Raw genomic sequence first — 27506 nt, 5'->3', positions numbered from 1 at the left:
AGCTTATTTTGAGTGTGTTTCAAAATACCTTATTTTGTAATTTGGTGCTATCTATACAGCGCCAAATTTCTAAATAACTCACTATTCTGAAATGCCCCTTAGCCCTTGTGGAACGAGAGTTTACCAGGACGTTGGAATAAGTCACCCATTATTTTAGAATACTTCAGGATACTTCAATAGATGCAGAATAGTTATTTCAGGATACTTCCAGTATCCCAAAATAGCACCGCAGTGTAGCTGTACACTTAGATATCACAGAACAATGTAAACTCAGTCTTCTGTGGATGTTTGTTGCCTTGGTTGGCAAGAATTACTAAAGAGATTCCTGAAAGTTCTTAATTCACGCATTTGGAATTCTGAGGCCAGTTCTGAACTCAAGTGCTGCACATGTGATAGGTCCAGAGGTTTCTGAAAAATGTAAGGTATCCTTGAAAATTAAAGTTCTTTTCTTTTACCTAAATATAGGTCACATAATGAGCATGACACCTGAACAACTGCAGGCATGGCGCTGGGAAAGAGAAATAGATGAGAGAAACCGGCCACTATCTGATGAAGAATTGGATGCCATGTTCCCAGAGGGATATAAGGTAGTTGATCTGAATAAATCTAAGCAATCTGTCACTGTATATACTGCAACCTAGTGGTGATATATTTTCCACTCAGAGTATGGATTTTAGCACTAAAAAAAATGCTATTATTTGAATGTTTGAAACTAAATGCAGATGAATTCATGCTAACATTTGTTAGTTTGGTTACTGGTATTTTATACACATCCATTAGAAGGGAAAAACTAAAAAGAGGTAAATTGAAAGGAGGGCAGTTTTTCTTCTGCTTCACCTTAGGGAGCTCGTGCTGATTTCAGGAGTTCTGCATGTGGGATGGCTGCAGAACTTGAGCCAATGGTGTGATAAAACAGATCAGACAGAGATTGAAAACTGTCAGTAAGACAATATTAACATGCTACATTCAAACATTTCATAAAGAGACATTTAAAGGCTAATATTCCATCTCTGTTCATGAGAACTTTAATGGTACTTATGTTTGTTAGGACTCCTCTTGACATCATTCCCGTTCTTTCAAGTCTAATAGCATATACACAGTTTCATAGTTAATTTACAGTGAATGCAAAGATAGACTAATTAAGGATGTTAAGGACTAGTCCGGTTGACTAGTCGATTTCTCCCCCCCCCCCCCCCCCCCGCCATAGCATTTCAAAGCAGCAGCACCACGTGGAGTCCAGGGTCAGCTGGGGACACCTCAGTTGACCCTGGGTTCCGGGGAAATGCGTGCAGCAGCGCCGCATGGACCCCGGGTCAGCGAGGGACTCTGAGTCCCCCACTGGCCCCAGCCTCCGTGAAGGCACTTCTGCTTTGAAATGCACAAGAACCCACGCTGAGGACTCTTGTACATTTCGAAGCTGGCACACCGTGTGCAGCCCGGAGTCAGCGGGACTTCCTGCTGGCCCAGGCTGCACACAGAGTTCCACGGAAGTGCCTATTGACTAGTTGAGTAATGGATGGAAATTCCCTCAACTAGTAAATTACTTACTATTTAACATCCTTAAGACTAATGCTGAAAGACTATCACAAATCAATAAAATAAACATTTGACATAATAAATATTTGTACCAGTTATTCTCTGTATTTTTGTGACATCTTCCCTGTTCTGAGGCTGTTGTGACTATCAGATAATGTTTTTAACTTGCTGGCTTGCAGTCTGTGAAAATACTTCTTAGATTTTAGCATTCAGTCATTTGTATCTTCCTTATTTCAGTGAATTGATTTTATCTTAATTTCACTTCAGGTTCTTCCGCCTCCTGCTGGTTATGTGCCTATTCGTACTCCCGCTCGTAAACTTACAGCGACTCCCACACCATTGGGTGGTATGACTGGATTCCATATGCAAACAGAAGATAGGACCATGAAGAGCGTTAATGACCAACCATCTGGAAATCTTCCATTCCTAAAACCAGATGATATTCAGTACTTTGATAAACTACTGGTAAAAAATATTTTATTGATACTAATTTAATGTTTCCTAATACGGGGCATGAAAGGATAGAAAAAATGTGCATTAATTAAAATATTTGTAATTATTTATAGGTTGATGTTGATGAATCAACACTTAGTCCAGAAGAACAGAAAGAAAGAAAAATAATGAAATTGCTTTTGAAAATAAAGAATGGTACACCACCAATGAGAAAAGTAAGACATTCTGATATGGATCTACCAGTGTCATTTTAAAATACTATAATTCCCCTCCCCCATTTATTTTAGAATCTAGTTTCAGTTTCTACTCCTTTCCCTTACAACTCTTATGAGTTTGCTCCAAGCAGCTTCTGAAAGGTTTTTATTTCTATTATTTTTTCCTTCTTCTCGTCTAGCTCTTGCTTTCTCTCTGTATTGTTTCCCCCTTATTTATGCCTCTTAATTTTTTCCTGCCCCTCTGGTACTTTCTTAATTAAGTATTGGTCACAACTGTATTACTACTTTATGGAAGTATTATAGAAGTATTCTGTTCTATGATAATTACATTTTAAAGCTTTTGGTGACTTGTTTATATGAAGGATGTTTTGCTTTATTGCAGGAGTTCTCAAGCTTTTTCTTTCTGATTCTCCCCCCCCACCCCAGCATACTATTAAAAATACCAGGGCTCAGTGGAGGACGTTGGGCCAAAGGGTCTTGGATATAGGCGCAGTTTGATTTCTAATTTTTGGTGGGGTGGGGTGGGCAGTGGCCAGCAGGGTTTGAACCAGCTCTGAATGACAGGGTCTTGGGAGTGAGTGCCACCTTCACCACTGACTCACCTCAACAGGCCACCCCAGCCTCTTGGGAGATGGGGGAGCAACCAAAACTTGTAAATCAAAGGTGAGAGGCTTAGCTCAGAGTCTGAAAATAGGTCAGTGTGCAGGGAGGGGCTATGTGCAGGCATTGGGGTAGCTCAGAGTGCAGTCTGAAAACAGCTCCGTGTGCAGGGAGAGTGGTACTGAGGGCTGTGTGCTGGTAGGATTCCCCTGCAGTCCCTCGTAGGACTCCCCTATGGTTCCTGTTCCCCGAGGGGGTCTGCCAGGTCTCACCACGTGGGCTGCTCTTAGCAAAAGGAGCTGGGAGCTAAGGAGTTGTTTCAACTTGGGGCACCAGCAGGAGATGAGGTAATATTGCCATTGCTTGTTCCATGGCACCAGCTAGAGCAGCAGCTGCCTAGTACTAACCGGCTCCAGCTTCCTGCCTCCAATCTGTCCAGGGGGCAGTGAGGGGACACTTGGGGGAAGGGTGGTGTGGAACTGCCTCCCGGACTGCCATGGACTTGTGCTGTAGTTTGGTTGGGGCGAGGGATGGTCATGGACACCCTCCATGTCTCTGACACTGCTGTGGGCTCAGGGCTTCTGTCCCACGAAGAGCATCAGGGCTCCAGGATTCAATTCCATGCCTCCTGGCCTCAGCCCTGTGATGGGGTGCCAGGTATCAGGGCTTCTGCCCCATGCTGGGGTGCCATGGACCCCCCCGATGAAAACCTGTTTAATTGTATCTTGAGGTCATTGTTCTAAATGCATCTCTGGCAAGAGCACACACAAATCATTTTAAGTCAGCAGAGTTACCCCTGATTATGACTTGATTTTGTTCATTACATAGCGGTGTGTTGTTTTGGTATCATTCAGCTTGGTCTAATTCAGAGGGATTTTTTTTAGGCTGCTTTGCGTCAGATTACCGATAAAGCTCGTGAATTTGGAGCAGGTCCGCTGTTTAATCAGATTCTACCTCTGCTGATGTCACCAACACTTGAAGATCAAGAACGTCACTTGCTTGTCAAAGTTATTGATAGAATCTTATACAAACTGGATGACTTGGTCCGACCATACGTACACAAGGTCTGTTTCATTACAATTTACTTAAATACTTACTGTTTATGAATGTGGTCTGCACTCTTTACTGAGTGCTCTATAAATTAATCTTCTGTGGCTCCGATTTATATATGCTTATGCATTTGTACATTTGAATCTTCAATTTAAAAAAATTAAATTATTCGTAGGTATGCTCAGTTAGGGTGCATCTACACAGCACCCTAAATGCGAAGTAAGATACGCAATTTGCACTACACAAATTGCGTATCTTATTTTGATTGAATTTTGAAATAGGCTATTTTGAAATTTGGCACGTCTACACAGTGCCAGATTTTGAAATAACGCACTATTTCGAGAAATCCCTTAGCCCTTGTAGAACGAGGGTTACCGGGATGCCGGAGTAGCATACCTGTCGTTTTGAAAAACATTTCAAAATAACGGGTGGCTTGTTAAGACACGGGGTGACTATTTTGGGATACCTCTAGTATCTCGAAATAATTGTGCAGTGTAAATGTACCCTGAGAAATACTGTTCTCTTCATAAATACGATATGTAATATTAAAATGCTTTATGTACCTATTTAGCAGATTTCATTTGCAAAATAGCTTTTGTAAATTGTAACACAAAACTTAAAAGCAAGACTGTCAATTGCGTATGCATGTGCTAGAAGTAAAAGAATTTGATAGTTGATCCATGCAATATCACTCATGTTGACGTGTTTATTTATGTAAAAGTGTATCTGTTAAAATTTTCAATGGATACATGTTTACACATGCTTGGGGGGGAACACTGGCTCCCCCCACGTCAGAGGTGCGGGGGTGGGGGGGGACTTGGGGCCGGCTCCCAGCGAGCGTGAACTCCCTCCTTCCCCCACACTGTGCCTCCGTATGCTGTTTTAAAACCAGATCCCCACGAGCACTGGCTCTTGCGCCATTCTCCCTTCCCCTCCCCTAACTGTCTCTGTGGGATGAAGGGGAAGTCAGCTCTGCAGGTGCCTCCACATGAGGGGAGCCAGCTGGTTCCCCATGCGCGTAGTCTTCCATATCCTCTCCTCTTCTTCCCCCACAAATTCAGGGATGGGGGGACTGCGTGTAACCAAGAGGGTTAATGGATGAGCCCAGACTCATCAGTTAACTGTGCTCTCCGCTACATGGTCACGTCCTTAGTTGGCATCCTGTCTTAGAGGCGAAAGGTAGTCTAGAAAATCTGCATATGAATTAGTGTTGAATGAGGGATAAAGGATTACTGGGTCATGGTGATATTTTGAATTTGAGTGTGGGAGCCATGGTATCCCCATGTTAACCAGACTTTGCATAGGGCCAAGTTGACAGTAATACTTGAGAGAGATTCATTGATGTAATTTGAAGAGTTAATTTGTTTATTTGTTACCCTTTCTCAGATTCTTGTGGTAATTGAACCATTGCTGATTGATGAAGACTACTATGCGAGAGTGGAAGGCAGAGAAATTATATCAAACTTGGCTAAGGTAATAATACTGCATCATCCTTCCTTTTTGTATTGATTGAGATACAGGCAACCCCTGACTTCGACCGCCCGACTTACGACCCCATACATTTACAGTCACCCTGCTCTGAGAGCCGCGGGGCCACCTACCATCCGACCCAGTCCCTGGCTGGCTGGCTCACGGTGCCGTTTGTGCCGTGCCACACTGCAGGGCTGCCAACTGCTGGGCCAAGGTGCCATTTGCATCGCTCTGCAGGGCCCCCTACCAGCTGGTGCAACTCCCAACTAGCTCAGGGCGCTGTTATGCCATACTGCAGGGCCGCCTACTGCCCAGCAGAGCCCCTTGGCTCCAGGAGACTACAACTTCCAGGAGGCAAAGCGGGCCAGGAACGGAACCCTGTTCATAACATTGCCCCTATGGCAATAAGGGTTCGAGTTACGACAGCCTGACTTACGATGGTTCTCCAGGAACGAATTAAGTTGTAAGTGCGGGGGGGGTCACCTGTAGTGTTATAGCTAAAATGATACAGTAACTAGTACTGTACTTTGCAGAATTGAATACGTAATGATTATGTAACACGAAACTTACAAACCCAGAAAAAAAGTTAAAAGTTCATCATTTCTGTACACAAGTATGTTTTCTGTTTTTCAGGCTGCAGGTTTGGCTACAATGATTTCCACTATGCGTCCTGATATTGATAACATGGATGAATATGTCAGAAATACAACAGCTCGAGCCTTTGCTGTTGTTGCCTCTGCTTTAGGCATTCCTTCTCTGTTGCCCTTCTTGAAAGCTGTATGCAAGAGCAAAAAATCCTGGCAAGCTAGGCACACTGGCATCAAGATTGTGCAGCAAATTGCTATTCTTATGGGCTGTGCCATCTTACCTCATCTCAGAAGTTTGGTTGAAATCATTGAACATGGTATGTTCTGCATTTTTATTAATTTTTTTCTCTTGTTTGTACACAAGACTGTTGGTTGAATTAAGGTCTCAGATTCTTGAATGTCAGGCTTAGAGTTTGTAATTCTAATATAGACTACATCATTTTTATAGTTTTTGTCAAAGCTTTTGGTATACAGCCTGGTTTAACACTGTCTACCAAACATTAGGTTGGACATTAGGACAAACTTCCTAACTCTGGAATAAATTGCCTAGGGAGGTTGTGGAATCCCCATCTCTGGAGATTTTTAAGAGCAGGTTAGATAGACATCTATCAGGGATAGTCTACTCTAGACAGTACTGGGTCCTGCCATGAGGGCAGGGGACCGGACTCAATGACCTCTTGATGTCCCTTCCAGTTCTATGATTCTATGAAATAAAATAATAAATGTTATATATGAATTGTTATGGGTCTAAAGCACAGAATACAATAACTTGAAAATAAACATACTTCTAATTTCTTTCAGACTGTTAATCCTTTAGGGTATGTCTAGACTATGCTGTATTTTTGAAAGAGGATGTGCAAATTCCCCGGGAATTTGCATATCATCTTCCGATCGCACTTTTGAAAGCGGGTCTTTCGAAAGCGAAAGTAGTCTGGATAGGGATTTTTTTCTGGGAACCTCCCCCCTCCCCCCTTTTTTTCCCCCCCAAAAAACTGCGTAAACCTCATTTTTTAAGTGAGATCGGAAGAATATTCTCTTTCAAAAATACAGCATAGTCTAGACATACCCTTAGTTCTTAGGTGGTATAGTTCTTGCTCTTTGGACCATGTTTTTGACGATTAGGTGACAACAATAATTTGGTATTCACCAACTCTTAAAAAGTCTTCTATAATTTAAAATATTCTCTCCTAGTGGTCTCCAGTCTTTTTAAGCATGAGATCACTTTTTGAATTTAAGTGCAATCCAAGATCCACCTCACATCCAAATATCCTTGCCCACCTACTTTGTGCCCCTTCTCTGAGGCCCCACCCCCTGCTCACTCTGTCCTCCCTCGCTTTCAGCAGGCCGGGGCAGAGGGTTGGGGTGCACGCTGTGGTCTTGGATTAAGGGATTTGGAGCGTGAAGGGCTCTGAACTGAACCATTGCAGTGCTGGAGGGGTTCTAGGTGTAGGCTTTGGGAGGGTGCAGGGGGTGCTTGGGGCTAGGGCAGGAGCTTGGGGTGCAGGAGAGGGTTCATGACTGGAGTACGAGTTTGAGATGTGTTCTCCAGCTGGGCACTGCTTACCTCAGGTGTCTCCTTGGTGGTGCATATGGGGGCTAAGTGGGCTTACCCTTGGCCTGGCCTGGCACCACTCCCAAAAGCAGCCAGCAAACTCCCTCCATCCCAAGCCCTGCTGTGCCCCCTCTCTGCTTTGTGGAGACAGGATACAGAGTGAGAGTGGGGCACCCTGACATTAGTACCCTCCTCTCCTTTCCCTGCACAGCACAGTAGGCAGGAGGCTCGCTCCTGAGGACAGCTCCAAGACAAAGGGCAGGAGATATGCAGCAGTGGAGGAAGGGTCAGCTGAAGTACTGATGCTTGATAGCTTCTTGGCCAATTGGAAGAAAGCCATTGGGTTTCAATTATCACAGTGTGAGCCAATTCCAATTGAGAAAGTTTGTATTGAGTGTACAGTGCGGCACTTCAAGATAACTTGTAATTACTTATTTGCTTTAGTGAAACATTGAGAGTCAGTTTTAACTGCTGTATTATATAGCTCTTGGGACTTCCTTGTTGCGAAGATCTGGAATTCTAGGGTGTGATGTGTGTTAAAACCCACAATAGAGGCAGTTCAGAGGTTGTAAACAATCCATACACATTTTGTGAAATATTTAAAAACAGTTTTTAAAAAATTGCTGTTAGAATACAGCCTGGTGTAGTTGGAGAAAAACAGACTTTAAACAAAACCGCCCAAGTATTACAAAATAGAGTGAGATTTTTTTTATCTGAATTTCCCCTGCCCATGACTTCTCCAAAATGATTCCTGTTTTGTTGAATAGCTACCAAGTGGAAGCAGTACTTCAGCATCTTTCCTGAAGAGGCCTGAATCTTTAGACATTTGAAGCTGACACTTCTCGTGGTTTTGATTTGTTAGTTTTGAGCAAATTAGTTCCTTGTGTAAACAAGACTGTTAAATTCCAAAATGGATATTGAAGGTTTGTTCCAGGAAATGCCGAGGGCAAGATGGAAGGGAAAAGTGGGGAATGTGCTTTCGCACTTTTAACATAAGGATTTTTCCCCTCTTTCCTGCTTCCTTGAGACATTTTCCCCGAATAATTCAAGGATTGTACAATGGTGTAAGAAGCACTTACTGAATATGTCTTGTTTTTCAGGTCTGGTGGATGAGCAGCAGAAAGTGCGTACTATTAGTGCTTTGGCTATTGCTGCTTTGGCTGAGGCAGCCACTCCTTATGGTATTGAATCATTTGACTCCGTTCTAAAGCCCTTGTGGAAGGGTATACGTCAGCACAGAGGAAAGGTGTGTGTCTACAATCTGTTTCTTTTCACCTCTCTATTTTCAATATAGTCTGCAGTATGTGTTATAATACCGATGACAAATATTATGTATTAAAATAGGGTCTGGCTGCCTTTTTGAAAGCTATTGGGTACCTTATCCCTCTTATGGATGCTGAGTATGCCAACTACTATACCAGAGAAGTAATGCTAATCCTTATCAGAGAGTTCCAGTCTCCGGATGAAGAAATGAAAAAAATTGTATTAAAGGTATGTCAAAATCACTTAAACACTGTCAGTGTAATGTTTAAAGTGAACTTGATACTATTTGTAATGTGGATTAATAAAAAAAAAATCCTGTAATAAGCATTTTCCTAAAAAAAATTGGTTTACAGCATTAACTGTTGTACTTCTCTTCCCTGCTAGGTAGTAAAGCAGTGTTGTGGTACAGATGGTGTTGAAGCAAACTACATTAAAACAGAGATTCTGCCACCGTTTTTCAAACACTTTTGGCAGCACAGAATGGCACTGGACAGAAGAAATTACAGACAGGTATAGTTTCTTTTGGAAATAATTTTGATTTGCTTTTTGAATTAAATTTATAAAGTGGAATGTAGAGAGATGTTTGGTGGTAGTGAATTTATTTTTGACTTCCTCAGTGTATCTTGAGATGGAGTTCAATGTAGGCAGAGACATTTTTGACATGTGGATAGATGATTAAAAGTCTCAGCATTCTTAAATGGGATACAAAACATTTTTGTCTCTAGATTAGTACAGTTTGAACCTCTCAAGTCCAGAACACTCTGATCTGGAAACATCTGTCCCCCAGAATGATTTTAGTTAACCAGATGTCCTCTTTTTATGGGTGTGACAGTTTCCCACAGTCCCATAAAGTTTGTTTACAGCTCCCAGTTCTAGCTTTCGGTGTTCGGTGCTGCTGTTTAGCACTAATATACCGTTAAATGTCCTCTAATAGCCCTGTAAGTAGTGGAAGTGTTACGTTGATAGATAATGTTGACCTTCTGTGGCCTCGAAAATTCTCTAGTTTGGACCTGGTTTGGTTCTGAGGGTGCAGGACTAGAGCGGTTCAACCTGTAGTTTGAATACCAGTCTCAGTTGGTAGCGTCTAAAGTAACTACAATCTAATGACTTATTTGTGCTATATAAAATGACTGGTTGGTTTCAGAATCTAGTGGTTAAGTGTCCTCATCACTAAAGTGTTACCACTATTGGCTCAAATAAACACCTAACTTGACAGTGTCAGAGAGGACTTAAACGTTCCACTTTTCATCCATTCCAATATCTGTCCTTCTAGATGAGAGAGAGTAACATAGCAATGTGTTTTTAAATTATTTTCAGAGCATCCTAACAAGAAACAAACTCTGGCCATTCACACTATCACTGCAAATTACACAAGACCTCAAACTCCCATTTTTAAAAAACAGTTGTGTTTATCCACCTCTGTTATCTGTCTACCTCTCACAAGAGTTTAAAAATAGCATGTTCTGTCATTTTTAATTATCCATGCAAGGAAAACTCCCCTATGCCTTAACTTGAAGGTGATGAACAACCAAATATATTAGTTCATTTGCAATAATGACTCTCAGGATATAGATATAAGCATGAGACCCTGGAAATTTTTCTGCATACCACAACCTTAAAAATGTCTCCCTCAAATCTTTTCCCACTGTGTGTATTTTTTCGATGCATGTGCGGAATACATTTTATGTGCACTGAGGCATGTGTGAATATTCACCACCAAAAGAAATGTAAAACATAGCTGTGGGTACTTTACTAATCAGCTGGGCGGCATTTGAATTTCTCTTGAGTGGCCACACAAGCACACATCTTACAGAGAACACTCTTCTGTAATTTGGTTGTTGATACCAAATAATATCCTCTGTTTTTTTTGTACCCGGCAAAGGATTTCTCAGGTCATCTTAGAGGTTTTAGGAAGTCTTTGTAAATTATCTGATTACTTTGCTCAAAGCTATAGTTTTATGTTTCAGTTGGTTGATACTACAGTGGAGCTGGCAAACAAAGTTGGAGCAGCAGAAATTATTTCCAGGATTGTGGATGATCTGAAAGATGAGGCTGAGCAGTACAGAAAAATGGTTATGGAAACAATTGAGAAAATCATGGGGAACCTGGGTGCAGCAGACATTGACCATAAACTAGAAGAACAGCTTATTGATGGTATCCTGTATGCCTTCCAGGAACAGACCACAGAGGTATTGTTAGAAGATGCTTTTAACTGTTAATGTGTTTACTCTGTTTATAATGTTCTGGAAAAACTGGTATATACGGTTGAAATCCAGACAAGAATTATGTGGGACAAAGAGCACTGACATTTGTAAGGCAGTTCTGGAATATTAAAGTTGCATATATTATAAAGATTGTAGGTATGAAATGAGTTCAATAATAAATGGGCAGTTGGTAGAAGGGAGACCAGGTGGGTGAGGTAATACCTTTTGAGCTTACATAGAGCTACTTTTCTGCCTCAGCTCAAACTTCTGTCTCACTAACACAAGTTGGTCCAATAAAATATTTGGTTTTTCCACTCGTGTCTTTAAAATAGTTGGATCAGTGTGGCCACAACAACACTGCATATAATTTGTGATGCAGTTGATACTGCCTTTTTGACTTTTTGTTGTTTTTTCAGGACTCTGTGATGTTGAATGGTTTTGGCACAGTGGTTAATGCTCTTGGCAAACGAGTTAAACCATACTTGCCCCAGATCTGTGGTACAGTTTTATGGCGCTTAAACAACAAATCAGCCAAAGTTAGGCAACAGGCTGCTGACCTGATCTCTCGCACTGCAGTTGTCATGAAAACTTGTCAAGAGGTATTAATTTATCCCATTCCTCTGTTTCATAGGAAGTCTTTTTTTAAATGAGAAAATTTTTGCTAACTTTTTTAAATCTTGTTACTTGGTTCTAGGAAAAACTGATGGGACACTTGGGTGTTGTCCTGTATGAGTATCTGGGTGAGGAATACCCTGAAGTACTAGGCAGTATACTTGGAGCACTTAAAGCCATTGTGAATGTTATAGGTACGTGGGTTTGTGAATGTTATAGGTTTGTGCCACAGACAAGGAATTGGGGGGAGTGCATTTCAGAAAATCTGAGACTTAATAAGGTGTAATTTTGTTTAACAGGTATGCATAAGATGACACCGCCAATCAAAGACCTGCTGCCAAGACTTACACCTATCTTGAAAAACAGGCATGAGAAAGTACAGGAAAACTGTATCGACCTAGTTGGGCGTATTGCTGATAGGTGAGTTGTTGTTATATACTTCTGCAACACCGAGACATGCTAACTACTTACATAAGTCACAACCTTTACCTAATTTTAATGTTTGATAAGTTGGATATCAGATTTTATAAACCTTTAGGGCTATTGGAGTTCCTTAAGCTTTATTACAAACATGGTTCATATTAACATTTTTTCATGATTATTGAAATGAAATACATAAGTATAAAATAATACCAACCAAGTATGCATTTGCAGTCTCATATACCATTTAAATATTATTTGCTACTGTTAGTCTTTCATTGATTTGCAAGCTTTCATAGATTTGACAGAGACTGTAGAATGAATGTTAATTCTGTATGTGGTTCGTGTACTCTTTTTCATGTAGCTTTCCATTTCTCTGTTTAAAAAGACGGGGTGAGGCTGTGTTTCTGTGGTAGTAGCACAGATGTATATCTTATAGTCTGTTTCTTTTTCTTAAAGAAGATATGACTTCACTAAAATATCTGTATTTCCTTTCTCATCCAGGGGAGCAGAATATGTTTCTGCAAGGGAATGGATGAGGATCTGTTTCGAACTGCTGGAGTTGTTAAAAGCTCACAAGAAAGCTATCAGACGAGCCACAGTAAACACTTTTGGTTATATTGCAAAAGCTATTGGGTAAGTGTATTTCTCTGGATACTGAGCAGCATGTGTAGGTCCTTTCTTAGAATGATGATGATTGTGGGTTTTGTTGAAAATATAACATTGGGTTTCTTTAGAAATGAGAGTAGATATATCTGAGCTTTGTAGGGCAGACACGATGAAAATACATTTTACGTTGGTAGAAAAATAAAGTTGTTACAGCCATTTTTTTTACCAGTACTTGTAGTATAATGTTTCTAATTTTATAATCAATACAAAGTATGAAAAAGTGTTTATGATTAAAACATTGGAGGAAATAGTATATTCAAATGCTTCCTGAGTCCTTACATACAATCTTGCTCTTGGGTCCACAAGTCTCATCTATTCATATTTTCTCTAATAAAGAACTTGAGCAAAAAAGTTGTTTTTGCTGTTAATTTGTTTTGCCAGTTTATAGTCTTGACACAGACTAACACTTTGTGTGTAATTTTATGCAAGAGCATAAATGTTTGCAAAGATCAGGGATCATAGTAAGAGAAAATTCTTACTCTAAAGAGTATAGTGGTTAGTTTGAGGCAAGATGCAACAACTGAGTTCTAAAGTGGTAAAGGCTGTATAAGTGTCATGGAAAGGTCACTCAGGTTCTTAGGTTAGCTATGGCACAATTCACTGCCTTCTGCTAGTTCCAAATCTGAGATAATCTTATTGCTGACTGGCAGGTCTGTGATGCTAAAAGTATCTTACATACTTGTATTTTTCACTGATAAAGTCCTGCATTTTGTCTCCTCCAGACCCCATGATGTGCTAGCTACACTGCTAAATAATCTGAAAGTACAGGAAAGACAGAACAGAGTATGTACTACAGTAGCGATTGCTATTGTAGCTGAAACATGCTCACCTTTCACAGTACTGCCTGCTCTGATGAATGAATACCGAGTTCCAGAACTGAATGTCCAGAATGGTGTATTAAAATCCCTGTCTTTTCTGTTTGAATACATTGGAGAGATGGGAAAAGATTACATTTATGCTGTTACACCCTTGCTTGAAGATGCTTTAATGGACAGGTCAGTAGCTTTTAATTACTTAGGATAACTTCTCCAGGTTGAACCTCTCTGGTCCAGAATGCTTCTGGACCAGAAAGCCCTAGTGGCCCTGAGGCAGGGGCATTTGGCAATATGCTGACAGACCCCAGGTGAGCCCAGTCTGTCAGCAGAGGGGCCGACCTTCCGTGGTCCAGCAAATTCCCTCCTTCGGGGACCACTCAGGTCTCAAGGGTGCCAGACCGGAAGGTCCAACCTTATAGTAACATTTAGATCCCCCTTATTACATTTAAACGTGCTTCCATCGCATGTCTGGTTCCTTAACAGCAGTAAAATGTATCTGAAGATGATTGCATAATCAAAAATATTACACGACTATTTGATAGTCCTGAGGATGGGACCTCGAGGGAGCCCCCTGCCAATTCACGCTGCTGCTTCTATCAGAGGCAGCTCTGCAGGGTGGCAGGTGGGAGTCGGTCTGCGAAACCGTTAAAAACCAGCTCCCACTTGCTGCCCTATGCTGCTTCTGCCTCTGATACAGAGGTAGCAGCATGGGGCAGCAGCAGCCTGTCTGCAGGGGGCCCGAGCTCCCTGCGGACAGAGGCTGCACCAACATTCATGGTGCAGCCTCTGTCTGTGGCAAGTCCAGGCGCACTGTGAACAGAGCCTGCTCTGCAGCAGCCTTCCCCCCTCTTCCCCCCCCCCCCCCCGCTGCATCTGTGAGGAACAGTATGGGGGATATGTGCAAGCAGCCAGCTTGAAAGCCAGCTCCCCGTGTGTATCAGCTCTTGCCTACCCTCCTCACCCTCCACACTGCTGCCTCTATGAGAGGCAGCCGCACAGTGGTGGGAGGAGGTAGGCGATTCCACAGGATCTGGTGCTTGTGGGGAGCCGACTTAAAAGCCAGCTCCTCACAGACACCGACTCCCACTCTCCCCTTTACCTCAGAAGGCAGCAAGGGGTGGGGGATCATATTGTCGATGGGATTAACCAGTTAAGCCCAGACTTATTGCTTCATTGTGTAGTTGTCTACATGCTGACATCCCTACTTTTTAATCCATTATTTTTCTAGGCTATTGAGTAGTGTTAAATGACAGCAATTTCTCCTGTGAAACTGTTAGATCGTTTTTATTAGCCAATTTGAAGTGTAATTTCTCTGCCCCATGCTGTGGGCAAGGAAGAACAAAAAACTAGAATCAGAACTTTTTGGCATTCTTTGTGTGTCAAATGCATTACTGATTGCTAACAGGTTTATTTGCAAGCAAACTTGTTAAATAACAGGTTATATTTTCTTTACAGAGACCTTGTACACCGACAAACAGCCAGTGCTGTGGTGCAGCACATGTCTCTTGGAGTATATGGATTTGGCTGTGAGGATTCTCTGAATCACTTGCTAAATTACGTATGGCCCAATGTGTTTGAAACATCTCCTCACGTCATTCAGGCAGTCATGGGAGCGCTGGAGGGCCTCAGAGTTGCTATTGGACCGTGTAGAATGCTGCAGTATTGTTTACAGGTATGCTTACTTACAGTGGGGTGGCGGGGAAAGTAACTTTTCAAACCTAGATACTCAAACAAGAGAAAACACCTGAGAAGCAGAAATCTCAAAAGAATGTGAAGACGATAATGGACACTAGATTGGGCATTTGCACTGTAATGATGCCATACATGCCAGAGGTGGGAGAATGGTAGTATTATTTGATTCAAACTATGTTTGAAATACTGTATTGAGTTCTGAACAATTTGTTTTGTTTCTCTTCACCCTCAATATTGTTACCAGAAATATTGAAAGTACCTGTATACTCGTTCATTAGCCTGTTTGTTTGTTTGTTTGTAAGCTGACACCCTCTCCTCAAGTTGAAAAGGTAAAAATGGCAAAACGCTATAACCCTTTTATAAGCCAACTCTGAATGCAGTTCTGTATATAGAGTTCCATTTCTTGCCCCCTTTTCTGGAGGGGGATAAAAACACAGGGGCAACAGCCCATGCAAAGTTAGTTGTGGAAACAGCAGCTCCTTTGCCAGCTGTATGAAGAGTATCTCACCCCATGAACTGCCTGTGGCTACAGCAGGAGTGGGGCACCTTGATACTAGCCTCCTTGTACCGCTTCCAACTGAACACTCTGGGATGTTCAGCAACAAATGTGTGGCCATTCAGGTGCTGTATGGCTGTCATGGGCCAAGTGCCTACCTGGGGCAGCTCCCTCACATGCCCACAATCCCTCAGATGCCCACCAACAGGCTGTATCTCTCTGCCCCTGCATGCACACAACAGGGAGGGGCACAGCCCTGAAGCAAATAATATTTTCCTCCCCTTACTACTGTATTGCATTGTTTGTTTAAAAGTTTAATGTGTGAATTAAATTACTTGTTTAAAACTTGTCTAGACTTGGCTAAGTCTAGACTGGCATGATTTTCTGCAAATGCTTTTTAATGGAAAAGTGTTTCCGTTAAAAGCATTTGCGGAAAAGAGCGTCTAGATTGGCACGGACGCTGTTGCGCAAAAGCACTTTTTGCGGAAAAGCGTCTGTGCCACCCTAGACGCGGTTTTGCGCAAGAAAGCCCTGATCGCCATTTTCGCCATCAGGGCTTTTTTGCGCAAAATAGTTTTTAGCTGTCTACACTGGCCCTCTTGCGCACAAGCATTTGCACAAGAGGGCTTTTTCCCGAGCGGGAGCAGCATAGTATTTGCGCAAGAACACTGACAATCTTACATTAGATCATCAGTGTTCTTGCGCAAATTCAAGTGGCCAGTGTAGACAGCCGGCAAGTTTTTCCACAAAAGCGACTGCTTTTGCGGAAAAACTTGCCAGTCTAGACGCAGCCATACTGTTGATGTATATACTGCCTTTTCTCTAGCAAAAATAATATGCTTGGAACCTAACTCCCCCATGTACATACATTCTTGAGAGAACTGGATTCATTTAACATCATTTTACTTAAAGTTGCATTTTTCAGGAACATAACTAAATGTTAAGTGGGGAGTTATTGTAAGTTGGGTCTTCTGATGTCAAATCCAATGCTCTGTATACCTGAGCATGGGTTCTTCACCTTTCTAAAAAAGAGTGAAACAGCCAGAAATTCATGCAGTGGAATTCATCCTGAAGAACAGCTAAGACGTAAATAATGCAGAACTTCTGCATTTGAATATTGCCTTTCTATAGGAAGTAATGACAAATTGTTATTTTTATCTTGATTAGAAAGTTGAAGAAGAATAGCGATAGAGTGTTGTTTCCTCAGCTTGAACATTTAGTTAGCATTTATTTAATAACTGAACTTGATTAAAACGTAATTGCTTAAAGTTTTTGTTTTTGTTTTTTGTTTTGACTATTCTAAATAGCTCAATTACCAAATCTGTCATGCATGTTGCTTAATTTAATATTTGTTTTATTTTCCTAGGGTTTGTTTCACCCTGCCAGGAAAGTCAGAGATGTGTATTGGAAGATTTATAATTCTATCTATATTGGCTCACAGGATGCCCTGATAGCACATTATCCAAGAATCTATAATGATGAAAAGAACACCTACATTCGTTATGAACTTGACTACATCTTATAAACTTACTGTTCAGTCGTTTGTGGTTGATGCACAGCTGTTCCACACTTAAGCTTGCTTCAGATTTGGTGATGTAAAATTTTAAAACGATGCAGATCAGTATAGCTGGTCAGAGGAGGAGCTAGGAATCCATTAGCATGATTTTAAAATAATCTGTTCTTTTTTTATGTTAAACAGTTAAAGCCAGTAGTGACCAAGAACACAGTGTGATTACACAATGTACTGGAGGGATTTCATTTTGGATTCATCTTTATGAAGATTTAGATTTCATTCCTTGTGTTTAAAGGGGATGTTTATTTGAGAAATAAACATTTGTGTATAAAATTCTAATTTGTGTGTGTGTTTTTGGACAGAGAGACTTGTAAAATGAATCTCTTTGATAGATTGTTAAGCATTTGTTTATGTAAAAAAGGTGGCGTACATTTTAACCCTCTTTGTTATCCCCTAGTTTTGAATAAATAAGAAAAATGTACCAACTGTAGTTGACATGTGTATCTTTTATAATGGGATAATGAAATTGTACTGTTGCTGGTTGCCATAGTTTTTACTCTATTTGCATGGAAACTATGGTTTTAGTTACTACTTGCTGTCAGATTGCTTCAGTCAGAATTTCATGACTGTAAAGATTAATTGTGCTGTCATTGTAATAAAAAAAATTGGCTTAGGTAAAAATATATCGTGACCAGTGTAGTGTGTAGCTCTGATTTAGAGCCTGTTGGATATTTATCAGAAAAAGCGTGTCTGTAGTTCCTGACTTGAGAGAGCTGCTGGGAGTGCTGAGCAAATGGACAGGAATTATTAGAATCACTTGGTCCTTCCCAGCTGGAGGGTAGAAGAAACAACTTCCCTTCTTCCTGCTCACCGCCAATTATAAAAATAAAGGAAGTGAAGAAAGACCTATATTGTAGAATGGAGACATGGAAAACCACACAAGACATGTTAATGTCAGGGCATCATCCTATGGAAGGATATCATTGCATGTTAATGAACATCTGGTAAAAACAGCAGTGGTCAGATATCTGACATTATTTTTTTAAGTGCCTAACACTTCAGTCTATGATCAGGTTGCATTTCCCCTTTCTATTTGAATTCTAATGTTCTAGACAGTTTCTTTCTGCTGTTTGATTCAATGTACAACATTCTCTTTCCTATTTAGCATATAAGTAAAAAATATAATTTAGATGTCCTATTTAAGTGGTCTTGAAAACTAGGATAAATAATTAAAGTACTTGTGTGTTAGAAATTCGCAGCTTGTTTTTGGGGCAGGTCATTACTTGTTACCTTTTCTAACAATATTGATTTTGGGGGAACTGAAAATATGACCATCATATTTCTTTTACATGCACTATACAGTCTGTGACTCTGGAATTTATTACATGGCAGCAGCTAAGAGTTCTTGTTCAGGAGCTCTTTTCTCACAACCACAAGGAATATTTTTATATATTGTCATTTGAACTTGTTTCTAGCTTTCTCTTCAGGAATGCTTTGTTTTTGTAGGACTGTTGTGTGTTTGGGATATTAGATATGAAAAGAGCCAGTAAACACCAAGGATTAACTATATCTCTAATTTTATTATACACAGAATAGTAAAGAAAGACAATGCAGAGTTACACAAATCCATTCCAATAAATGGGATAGGTAGCACAGGCAATACACCTACTACTACACCGAGGACAATACACACGATATTTAACTTTAAGGATATAAACATACATGTACTTATTTCTATAAATCACACACAGTTCCACCATCAGCAACTTACAGTTGTCTGATGGAAAGTCATGGCCTCTTTCCCCATGCACAGTGCATTTGCCAGTAGGAACAGGCACCAACTTCTTAATTGCAGTGAGTAAGGTAGTGGGGACCCTTACCCAATCCCGTCCACTGATTGTTTTCTACGCCTATATTTATACTTGACTTGGTCATTCTAATATCTGCCATCCGTTAGATATTGTGTAAGATACCTCTTATGCCCATTTTGGAGGTACATCATGCTACTCGGAATGCTGCAAAAAGTGTGGGTGTGGTTAATAGTTTTTATGACTGTATCTTACTTTTTTTCTTATCGGAAATAGAAGTACCTAGTACAGGGTTGATTGTCGTGTGTTCTTGACACTGTCTCACTGTACCATGCTTAATCTTCATGATTGTGCAAAACAATCCTGCCTCTCAAAGCTTCCTCCCTCAGCCTTGCCTGCGTGCTTAACGTGCACCAGACTTGAGAGAGGCCTGGGTTTTGCTTGTTGGAGATCAGCACTGTGATCAAGCCAGACATTATTATTATTTTACTATTGTCAAGGCAGGGCCATCCAGGCTCCCCTACAAGGACTTCCCACTTTGATTTCAAAGCATTATGCTAATACAAAAATGCAAGTTATTCTTTCAAGAGCCCCACAGAGAGTCTCTGTTTGACTGGGGGAGTGGGGTGGTGATGAAACACTATGAGGCATGTCTGGCAGAACCGAGACTAGATGGCTAGAGTCCTAACTCCTAGTCCTGTATGTTAACTACACCATGTTTACTAAGATATTAATATCACAACTAAACAACAACTCAGCAGGAAATGGAAACCAGCAGTCAACTATTAATTCAAATGTTCTTCAAGGAGGGGGGAATGTTTCACATAATATCTCATCCCCCCCACCCCCCCACACACACATCTCCCTCCCAAAAAAAGGAGGGAAAGTAGAAATGGATCCTACTTGATCCACTAAAGTATAAAACTGATATTTTAGCCTTATGCTTTATCTCCAGCACCAGCTGACACAAATACATATTTTAGCAGTGAAAAGTCTCCAAGGAGCAGCCGTGTTAGTCTCTATTTGCCAAAACAAGGAGTCCTGTAGCACCTTGCCCCTTGTCTACACTAGCGGATAAGTTCAAATTAAGAAATGCAACTTTAACTATGTTAATTGTGTAGCTTAAGTTGAAGTATCTTAACTCAAATTTTGATGCCGTTCACACTGCGAAGTCAAAGAGAGTCCCTTTGACTTCCCTTACTTCTCGTAGAAGCAGGACTGTTGGCTTCAACGGGAGCACCCTCAGTTCAAATCAGCGTATCTTCACTAGAACCACTAATTTGAACCCAGAAGATTGATGTCAGCTGCTTCTATCTTATCTGTAGTGTAGACATGGCCTTAGAAACAGATTTATTAGGATGTGCATTTTCATGGGTAAAACCCACTTCATCAGATAAATTGGATCGGGACTTACAGCAGCAGGGATGTATGTGTTTGTTTTACTTTATATATTTTATAGATACACAAATAAGGAAATTACTTGTCAAGTGTAGGACCAGCGTTAATGAGGCTAATTCAATCTGGCTCACTCACAGCAATTGATGGGGAGGCGTGAATATCAAAAGAGGGGAAAATGCCTTTGTGGGGTGAGAACCAATTTAAATCATTATTCAGCTCTAATTTGATTGGCTTTGAATTTTGTTTGTAGAAGGATGTCTGCTTTTAAATCCATTACTGAATGTCCAGGGAGGTAAAAGTGTTCTCCTACAGTGTTGCCTTTCTTGCTCTCTGATGTGTCCATTTATCCTTTGGCACATATACTGTCCGGTTTGGCCAGTATACATGGCAGAGGGGCATTTCTGGCACTTGAAATTCTTCATGCTGAATACTGGTAAAACCAATTTGATTGTTACTCATCAGTAGTCCACTTGCACACTTGATTCCTCCCAACTCTCAGCATGATTTTGCCTTTTCAGAGAAAGTCCAACTCTTATTTGGTTTGGCATTTTGAGAATTTAATTACATGCTTTGATAGTTGCAGCCACACTTGTGTAGGAAAAAGCAGGTTATAGGTCCATTGTATCTAGGATATATTGATGACTCTTCTGCCCTCACCCAACAGGACAATGACAGAAACTTACCCCAGCATTGTAGGACTGGATGGGATCTCAAGGTCATCGAGTCCTGTCCCCTGCCCTCATGGCAGGAGTAAGTATGATTTATTTTAGGCCATCTGTGACAAATTTTTGTCTAACCTGTTCTTAACAGCTACAAGGATGGAGATTTTACACCCTCCCTCGGAATGTATTCCATCATGAAAGGAAGTCCTAATGTCCAACCTTAAGCAATGTAAAGCCTGTTGTTTCTTGTCCTGTCCTCAGAGGCTGAGAACAAATTTCTCCCTCTTCCTTGTTAACTACCTTTTAGGTACTTGAAAACATCCATGTCTCCTCTCAGTTTTCTCCAGACTACACAAGCCCAATTTTTTTCACTCTTCCCTCATCAGGTCATGATTTCTAGATATTTAATCATTTTTGTTGCCCTTTACTAGACTTTCTCCAATTTAGCCACATCTTTCCTGAGACAGATGCCTAGAACTGGAAATAGTACTTCAGCTAATCTGCGCCATCTACTCTGGAAAAATTATTTTGTCTTCCTTACACCACACCTGCCAATACATCCCAGAACCATGAATTTTGTTTTTGTTAGTTTTTTTTCCCCCCAAGAGTGTTATGTTGTTTACTCTCATTTAGCTTGCGATCTATTATAACCCCCTAATCCTTTCCCACAGTACTCCTCCTTAAGCCGTTGTTTCCCATTTCATATGTATGCAACTGATTGTGGAACACTTTGCACTTCTGATTTAATTTCATACAATTTCTCCAGTTTGTCCTGACCATTTTGAATTTTAATGATTTCTTCTAAAGCACTGGCACCCCCTCCAGAGTGGTATCATCTGCAAACTTTAAGTATACAGTCAATGCCATCATCTAAATCACTGATGACAATATTGAACAGAACCAGACCTAGAACTGATGCCTGGGAGACGGCATTCAATATGCCCTTTCACCTCGACATAGCACGCGACTATCAGTAATTTTGCAAACCAAAATGATTAAATCTGAAATTCACCAGTAAAAGTAATTTGATGGCAACAGTTCCACTTTCCTGAAATCGTGGGGTTTTTAAATAATTTTCATCCTGGTTAGAAGAAGTTTAAAGGCCCATGTAATGGCAAAAGAAGCTTCACCATTAAATACCATTTGGTCTATAAGAACTGGAGTTTGAGGTACAGTATTTATACTGTCTGACCGAGTTGACCTTGATAGCTAAACAACACACGAGCATGGGGAATTAAAGTGAACCCTAAAAAGACTATTGAAGTATTATAAACAATATAAAACCAAGACACACGCACCATGGAAAGAAGGTAAAAAATTAATGGAATACCATCAAATATTTATTTTGCCTTTGTCAGAACTTGCACACTTTAGAATTGATCATTAACTGCCTCCGAAATGTGGATTAAAGTGGCTGGGAAAAGTATGAGTAATACTTGGGTGAGCCCACTTCTTCATACTGAGGATGATGTTACTACACTCATGAAGGCACTTTCAAGCTATGGGGAAGTAATTAATTGTCTATTACAGATCTATACTCAACTTCCTTGTACAACCTCAAGTATCCAAATGTCATGTGGGCTACTAAGTAGTCCAGCTATTGGATGAAAGGATTTTTCAATGGAATTAATAGGCATAGCCTTGTTGGGAAAGGATATTTTCAGATAATTAATATTTAGATAATTGCAGTTAAGTTTGCTGATACTCATACAACATCCAACTGTGGATACAACTTATCTTGAATCCCCTTTTCCAGTATGTGCAGAAAAAAAGTCAGTTTTGTAAATGTGAGGATTATCTTTCTCTGCTATCATTGTTCATTCTAAAAATGCTCCTAAATTTGAATGAGAACAGCTAAGTCTACCCAAGGCTACGACTAGACTGCAAGCCTCTTTCGGAAAAGAGCCTCTAGACTACAACCAGTACTTTCAAAAAAGCAAGCTACTTTTTCAAGAGAGCACACCCAGGCAATCTGGATGCTCTCTTTCGAAAAAGCACAATTTGCATTATATAGCGCCTCTTTTCGAAAGAGCACTTTCGAAAAAAGGCATTCCTTGTAAAATGAGGTTTTCTGCCGTGTTTTTCGATTTACTTTCGAAAAAACTCTATAGTCTAAACACCCAAAATAAATAGAAAGACTGGGCGAAATCTATGATGGTTTATTTATACCAAGGAGGAATCTGCCCTAGAAAAAGCACTAGGTGAAATATACTTTTGGATTTCCATTAATTGCAATGTTAGCATAACTACTGTAAATTAGCGTATATATCCCGCACACGTGTATTACCCGCATTCGTGCATAACCTGCGGTTTTTCCTGATTGTGTTTAAAAAAAAGTCTAACCACTCATGCAGGTGTATAGCCCGCAGGAGATGAACTGCAGGTACTGTTAATGAACCACAGCTGATGATGCTGAGCAGTAAGTATGCTACAACCCTTATTGCTGGTATATAACCCCTTTGAACCACACCGTTTTACCATTTATTTATTCCTTTAGTAGTTTTAACTTGTAATGAATTTTTAAAAAGTATTTAAAACTTCTTAAAACTTTTTAAACACGCCTAAGCGCAAATCCTACACAGGCGATTTTAAATTGTGTCTTGTGACATATGCAAAGGACAATGGAAACAGAGCAGCAGGGAGAAAATACTCTGTGAACGAAAAGTCTCTTCCGGAGTGGAGAACAGATTGAGAAATTACATCCTAGGAAAAGAGCACACCGGAGAAAGAAAGCCAAGTGGCCAAATCTAGAAGAAAACATGTTGAAGTGGGTTCATGCCCAGAGAGAGAACAAATGGGCGGTGTCAATGGTAGCCATACAGCTCAAGGCTTGACTTATGGCTATGGAACAGAAAATCTATGATTTTAATGGGGGTTTGGGAAATTGGGTGTGCAAATTTTTATCAAGTAAGAGTCAGTCTTGTCTGCCTGTAATTTCAGTGTAAAAAAAAAAAAGAAGTGTATAACATGGACGAGTATAGCCCGCAGGAGCGAGGGTAGGGATTGTAAAACCTTGCATAACCCGCGGGTTATATGCGCTAGAAGATGGTAAATATACTTCCCCATATGAGTATTATCTCAAACCTGTGCTTACAGCAAATTGTATAAAGGCAAACTGTGAAAAGAACATTAACACTGCAAAGTCAAGCATTTAAAAGTAAGGCATTGCTAGAATTAAGATTGCCTGTGAAACCTTAACTTTCCCCCCTCTGTGTAGACTTTAATAGGATACTCTGTTTAAATATATGATTAAATACCACTTTTCCCCACAAGACTCTGGCCTCATTCTGTGAATGGGTGAATGAATGATTGTTCAATATTTCCTTTTATCCTCCATTCTCACTATGTGGCCCCAGGCACACCATCCAAACCTTGCACAGAATTCAGAAGCATTAGTTCCTCCTAGGCATTTCTGTGGTACTCTCACCATAGTCGGGCACTTCACAAAATTAATTATTTGGTCTTCATAATACTGAACAGGTGATGAACTGAGGCACAGAAATGTTAAGAGCATAAGTGTCCATTAGTTCTGGGCTCCCAAACTGAGGCAGCAAGGGACTGATTTCCACACAACTTCGCATTTTATACATTCGAGTCACAACTCCAGTAGCCATCAGTTGCAGCTGTGAGCACTCCGACTTCTACAACTCCACTCCCAGGTGTTTTATAGTGGGCATCTAACACTGGGGTATTGAAACAGACTTTATCTCGTTTATGAGCCAAACTTTAGGAATCGTGCTAAGGAGGAGAAAATAGTTTGCTAAAAATTACCAGCAAAGACCTGATAAACTTGAGAAGATTTAAGGACCATTATGTTAGTGATGTATTAACAAGAAACAGATGCTTAGGTCAGCAGAATTTAATATGCACACCAAAAAGTTGGAGATAAACAACAGATGTTCAAATGTACTGGAAATTTATGGGAAGGGAGAATAAAATGTCTGTCTGTGAAAAGGAGACAATAATAGCATGAACCAATGAACAGATTGTAAGCCAAATTCAGAACAAAACTGACATGTTCATAGCCAGATGAGTGCCTGCTCATTGTCCCTGAGCTGTAGGAATAGGTTCTTGCCATTTGTGATAATGTGTATTATCTAATAAAACTCACTCTAGCTAATTGATCTGAGGTCTGTTTAAATAACAGTAAATTCTAACCCTTGATGGTACAAATTGGTAACAATGAGAAGTTTGGTTTAAATAACTTGCCCAGCATCACAGGAACATTGTGTTAGAATCCAATCTTCCGGGGTATCCTGTAACTTCCTTACCTATAGGCTGCGTCTAGACTAGCAAGTTTTTTGCTTTTGCGGAAAAACTTGCCAGTTGTCTACACTGGCCGCTTGAATTTGCGCAAGAGCACTAACGATCTCATGTAAGATTGTCAGTGTTCTTGCAGAAATACTATGCTGCTCCCATTCGGGCAAAAGCCCTCTTGCGCAAATGCTTTTGCGCAAGAGGGCCAGTGTAGACAACGCGGTATTGTTTTGCACAAAAAAGCCCCGATGGCAAAAACAGAGATCAGGGCTTTCTTGCGCAAAACCGCATCTAGATTGGCACGGACACTTTTCCGGTGCTTTTGCGCAAAAGCGTCCATGCCAATCTAGATGCTCTTTTCCACAAATGCTTTTAACGGAAAAACTTTTCCATCAAAAGCATTTGTGGAAAATTATGCCAGTCTAGACGTAGCCAATAGAGTGTTCTGTCTCTTCCTGTCATTCATGGCCTTATTCACTGCATACATTTCAAATGCTGTAACAAATGAGGCAGGGGTCCTGAAGCCAACAGCCTCCTTCACTGCAGCACCCTGACTTATCCCTAAAGCACCATCCATCCATTGCCCAGAGTAAAGTAGGGGGGTGGGTTGGAGTGTCCCCCCCCCGCCCATCCTGGGAGCAGCCAGACAACCAACACGGGCTGTGTCTGGACTGGCCAGCTTTTCCGGAAAAACTTGCCAGCTGTCTACAGTGGCCACTTGAATTTCCACAAAAGCACTGACTTCCTACTATAAGAAATCAGTGCTTCTTGCGGAAATACTATGCTGCTCCCGTTCAGGCAAGTGTCCCTTTTGCGCAAAGCATGCGGCACAGGAACGGCGCCAGCCCCGGGAGTGCAGCGCATGGGTGGTGCCAGCATCAGGCGTGCAGCGTATGGGTGGCCCCTCCCCCAGGCTCGTGTGTGGCCTCGCCCCCAGGTACGTGTGTGGCCTTGTCCCCGGGTGCCCGGCGCGTGAGCAGCCCCAAAAGGTTGGGGACCACTGGGCTACTTATATTAAAAACAGTCAACAGTGCTTTGAAATTTCATGACGTTCTATAATTGATCATTGGTTATCTGTGAAACATTCCTAGCTCCTTCAATGGAAGGGTTCAGAGACAAAGGAAGAGTTTTTGCACTACCCTTAAGTTAAAAAGCTTGTATAACATGTTCCCGTGTAGGTCTCAAATCTACTTGATTTGTGTTCTATAGGATATATCAGAAAGCCTGGGGATGAAGCAAGCTTTCTGAACAGCAAAATGGAACACATGTTTGAAAGACACTGCTGTCAGTTTTGCTGATGAATTACTTACCTTTGAAACTACATTGACATAGCCAGTCAGTAGTAAATCGACAGTCGCTTGCAGTAAATAGAATGACGCAATGTGAATTTCCATGTTTGCCTCTAAGCATGCTACACTCTCCCTACATTTTTCCCCCCAAAAGTAATGAAGCTGAATATTGTATTCTATCAAGAAACTTTAAAAAGAAAAGTATCCTAAACTTGTAGACTCTGAAGATTTTAATCATTTGCATGTGGCGTAAACAATTGCAAAGCAAATCTGCCCACAGGAAGACATCTGAGAACCCAGCTGGTTCTATTTATTAGAGCAGAACAATGCTTTTTTGAACAAATACCAACTTTCAAGAACGCAGGGTCCCCTGGAACTCTGTTCTGAAAGCAGCGACATACTTTTTTTTTTTAGGGGTTTTTTTTTTCATATTGGCGTGAGTTCACTCCAGCTTTATGGAGTGGGATTGGTGAAGAGTAAGAAGTCTTACGCTGTTAGCTAGTCAGCAGTGTTACAGCAAAGACTTAGCAAGGAGTCTCTCCCTGAAACATAGAGCCTCATGAGGAAAACTAGTCTGGCCTACTTGGCATGCTTGTTCAGGATGTTACTGTTTTGTGGACGGTGGTCCAATAACATAGGCTTAGCTTTTCCTGTCTTTGATTCTTTGTGCCTACCCCACGCACTCTAGGAAATTATCGTTTATTGCATTGCGGGTAGCATGGAACTCAAGGACATGTCCAAAATGATGCATTGTAACTTGTTTCCTGCACTGAAGGAACTGTACAATGTGCCAGGAAGCCCTGCACTGTAGAGCAGTCTTGAAAACGCAAGAGAGCGAGGGGAGCAAGGCAGTTGTAGTGCAGCTGAGAGGCCACGAGCAGCTTTTAACCTCCTCTTCTCTTATACTTGGAGACAGAACTTTCTCAAACCTCTGCCCACAAAGTG

The 27506-nt window shown here is 41.0% G+C and overlaps 1 protein-coding gene across 2 annotated transcripts in view; it reads left to right on the top strand.

The window, feature by feature from the left end:
- Positions 1 to 17633, top strand: part of SF3B1 (splicing factor 3b subunit 1) — a 47856-nt gene extending 30223 nt beyond the window's left edge. For both annotated transcript variants that reach the window (XM_075934247.2, XM_075934248.2), the window contains 17 exons: positions 466 to 587; positions 1804 to 2001; positions 2103 to 2204; positions 3689 to 3868; positions 5241 to 5327; positions 5958 to 6228; positions 8564 to 8709; positions 8808 to 8954; positions 9111 to 9236; positions 10694 to 10915; positions 11347 to 11529; positions 11625 to 11736; positions 11842 to 11962; positions 12467 to 12598; positions 13354 to 13626; positions 14902 to 15118; positions 17001 to 17633. In XM_075934247.2, coding sequence (XP_075790362.1) covers positions 466 to 587; positions 1804 to 2001; positions 2103 to 2204; positions 3689 to 3868; positions 5241 to 5327; positions 5958 to 6228; positions 8564 to 8709; positions 8808 to 8954; positions 9111 to 9236; positions 10694 to 10915; positions 11347 to 11529; positions 11625 to 11736; positions 11842 to 11962; positions 12467 to 12598; positions 13354 to 13626; positions 14902 to 15118; positions 17001 to 17159 — 2798 coding nt within the window. In that variant the 3' untranslated portion in view covers positions 17160 to 17633. The remainder of the gene's footprint in view (positions 1 to 465; positions 588 to 1803; positions 2002 to 2102; positions 2205 to 3688; positions 3869 to 5240; positions 5328 to 5957; positions 6229 to 8563; positions 8710 to 8807; positions 8955 to 9110; positions 9237 to 10693; positions 10916 to 11346; positions 11530 to 11624; positions 11737 to 11841; positions 11963 to 12466; positions 12599 to 13353; positions 13627 to 14901; positions 15119 to 17000) is intronic.
- The last annotated feature ends 9873 nt before the right edge of the window (positions 17634 to 27506 follow it).

This window comes from Pelodiscus sinensis, chromosome 7 (assembly GCF_052426305.1).
Source record: "Pelodiscus sinensis isolate ZL-2025 chromosome 7, ASM5242630v1, whole genome shotgun sequence".
NCBI lineage: Eukaryota > Metazoa > Chordata > Testudines > Trionychidae > Pelodiscus > Pelodiscus sinensis.
Note: the sequence above shows the minus strand (reverse complement) of the source record. Positions and strands in the feature narration are given on the sequence as shown.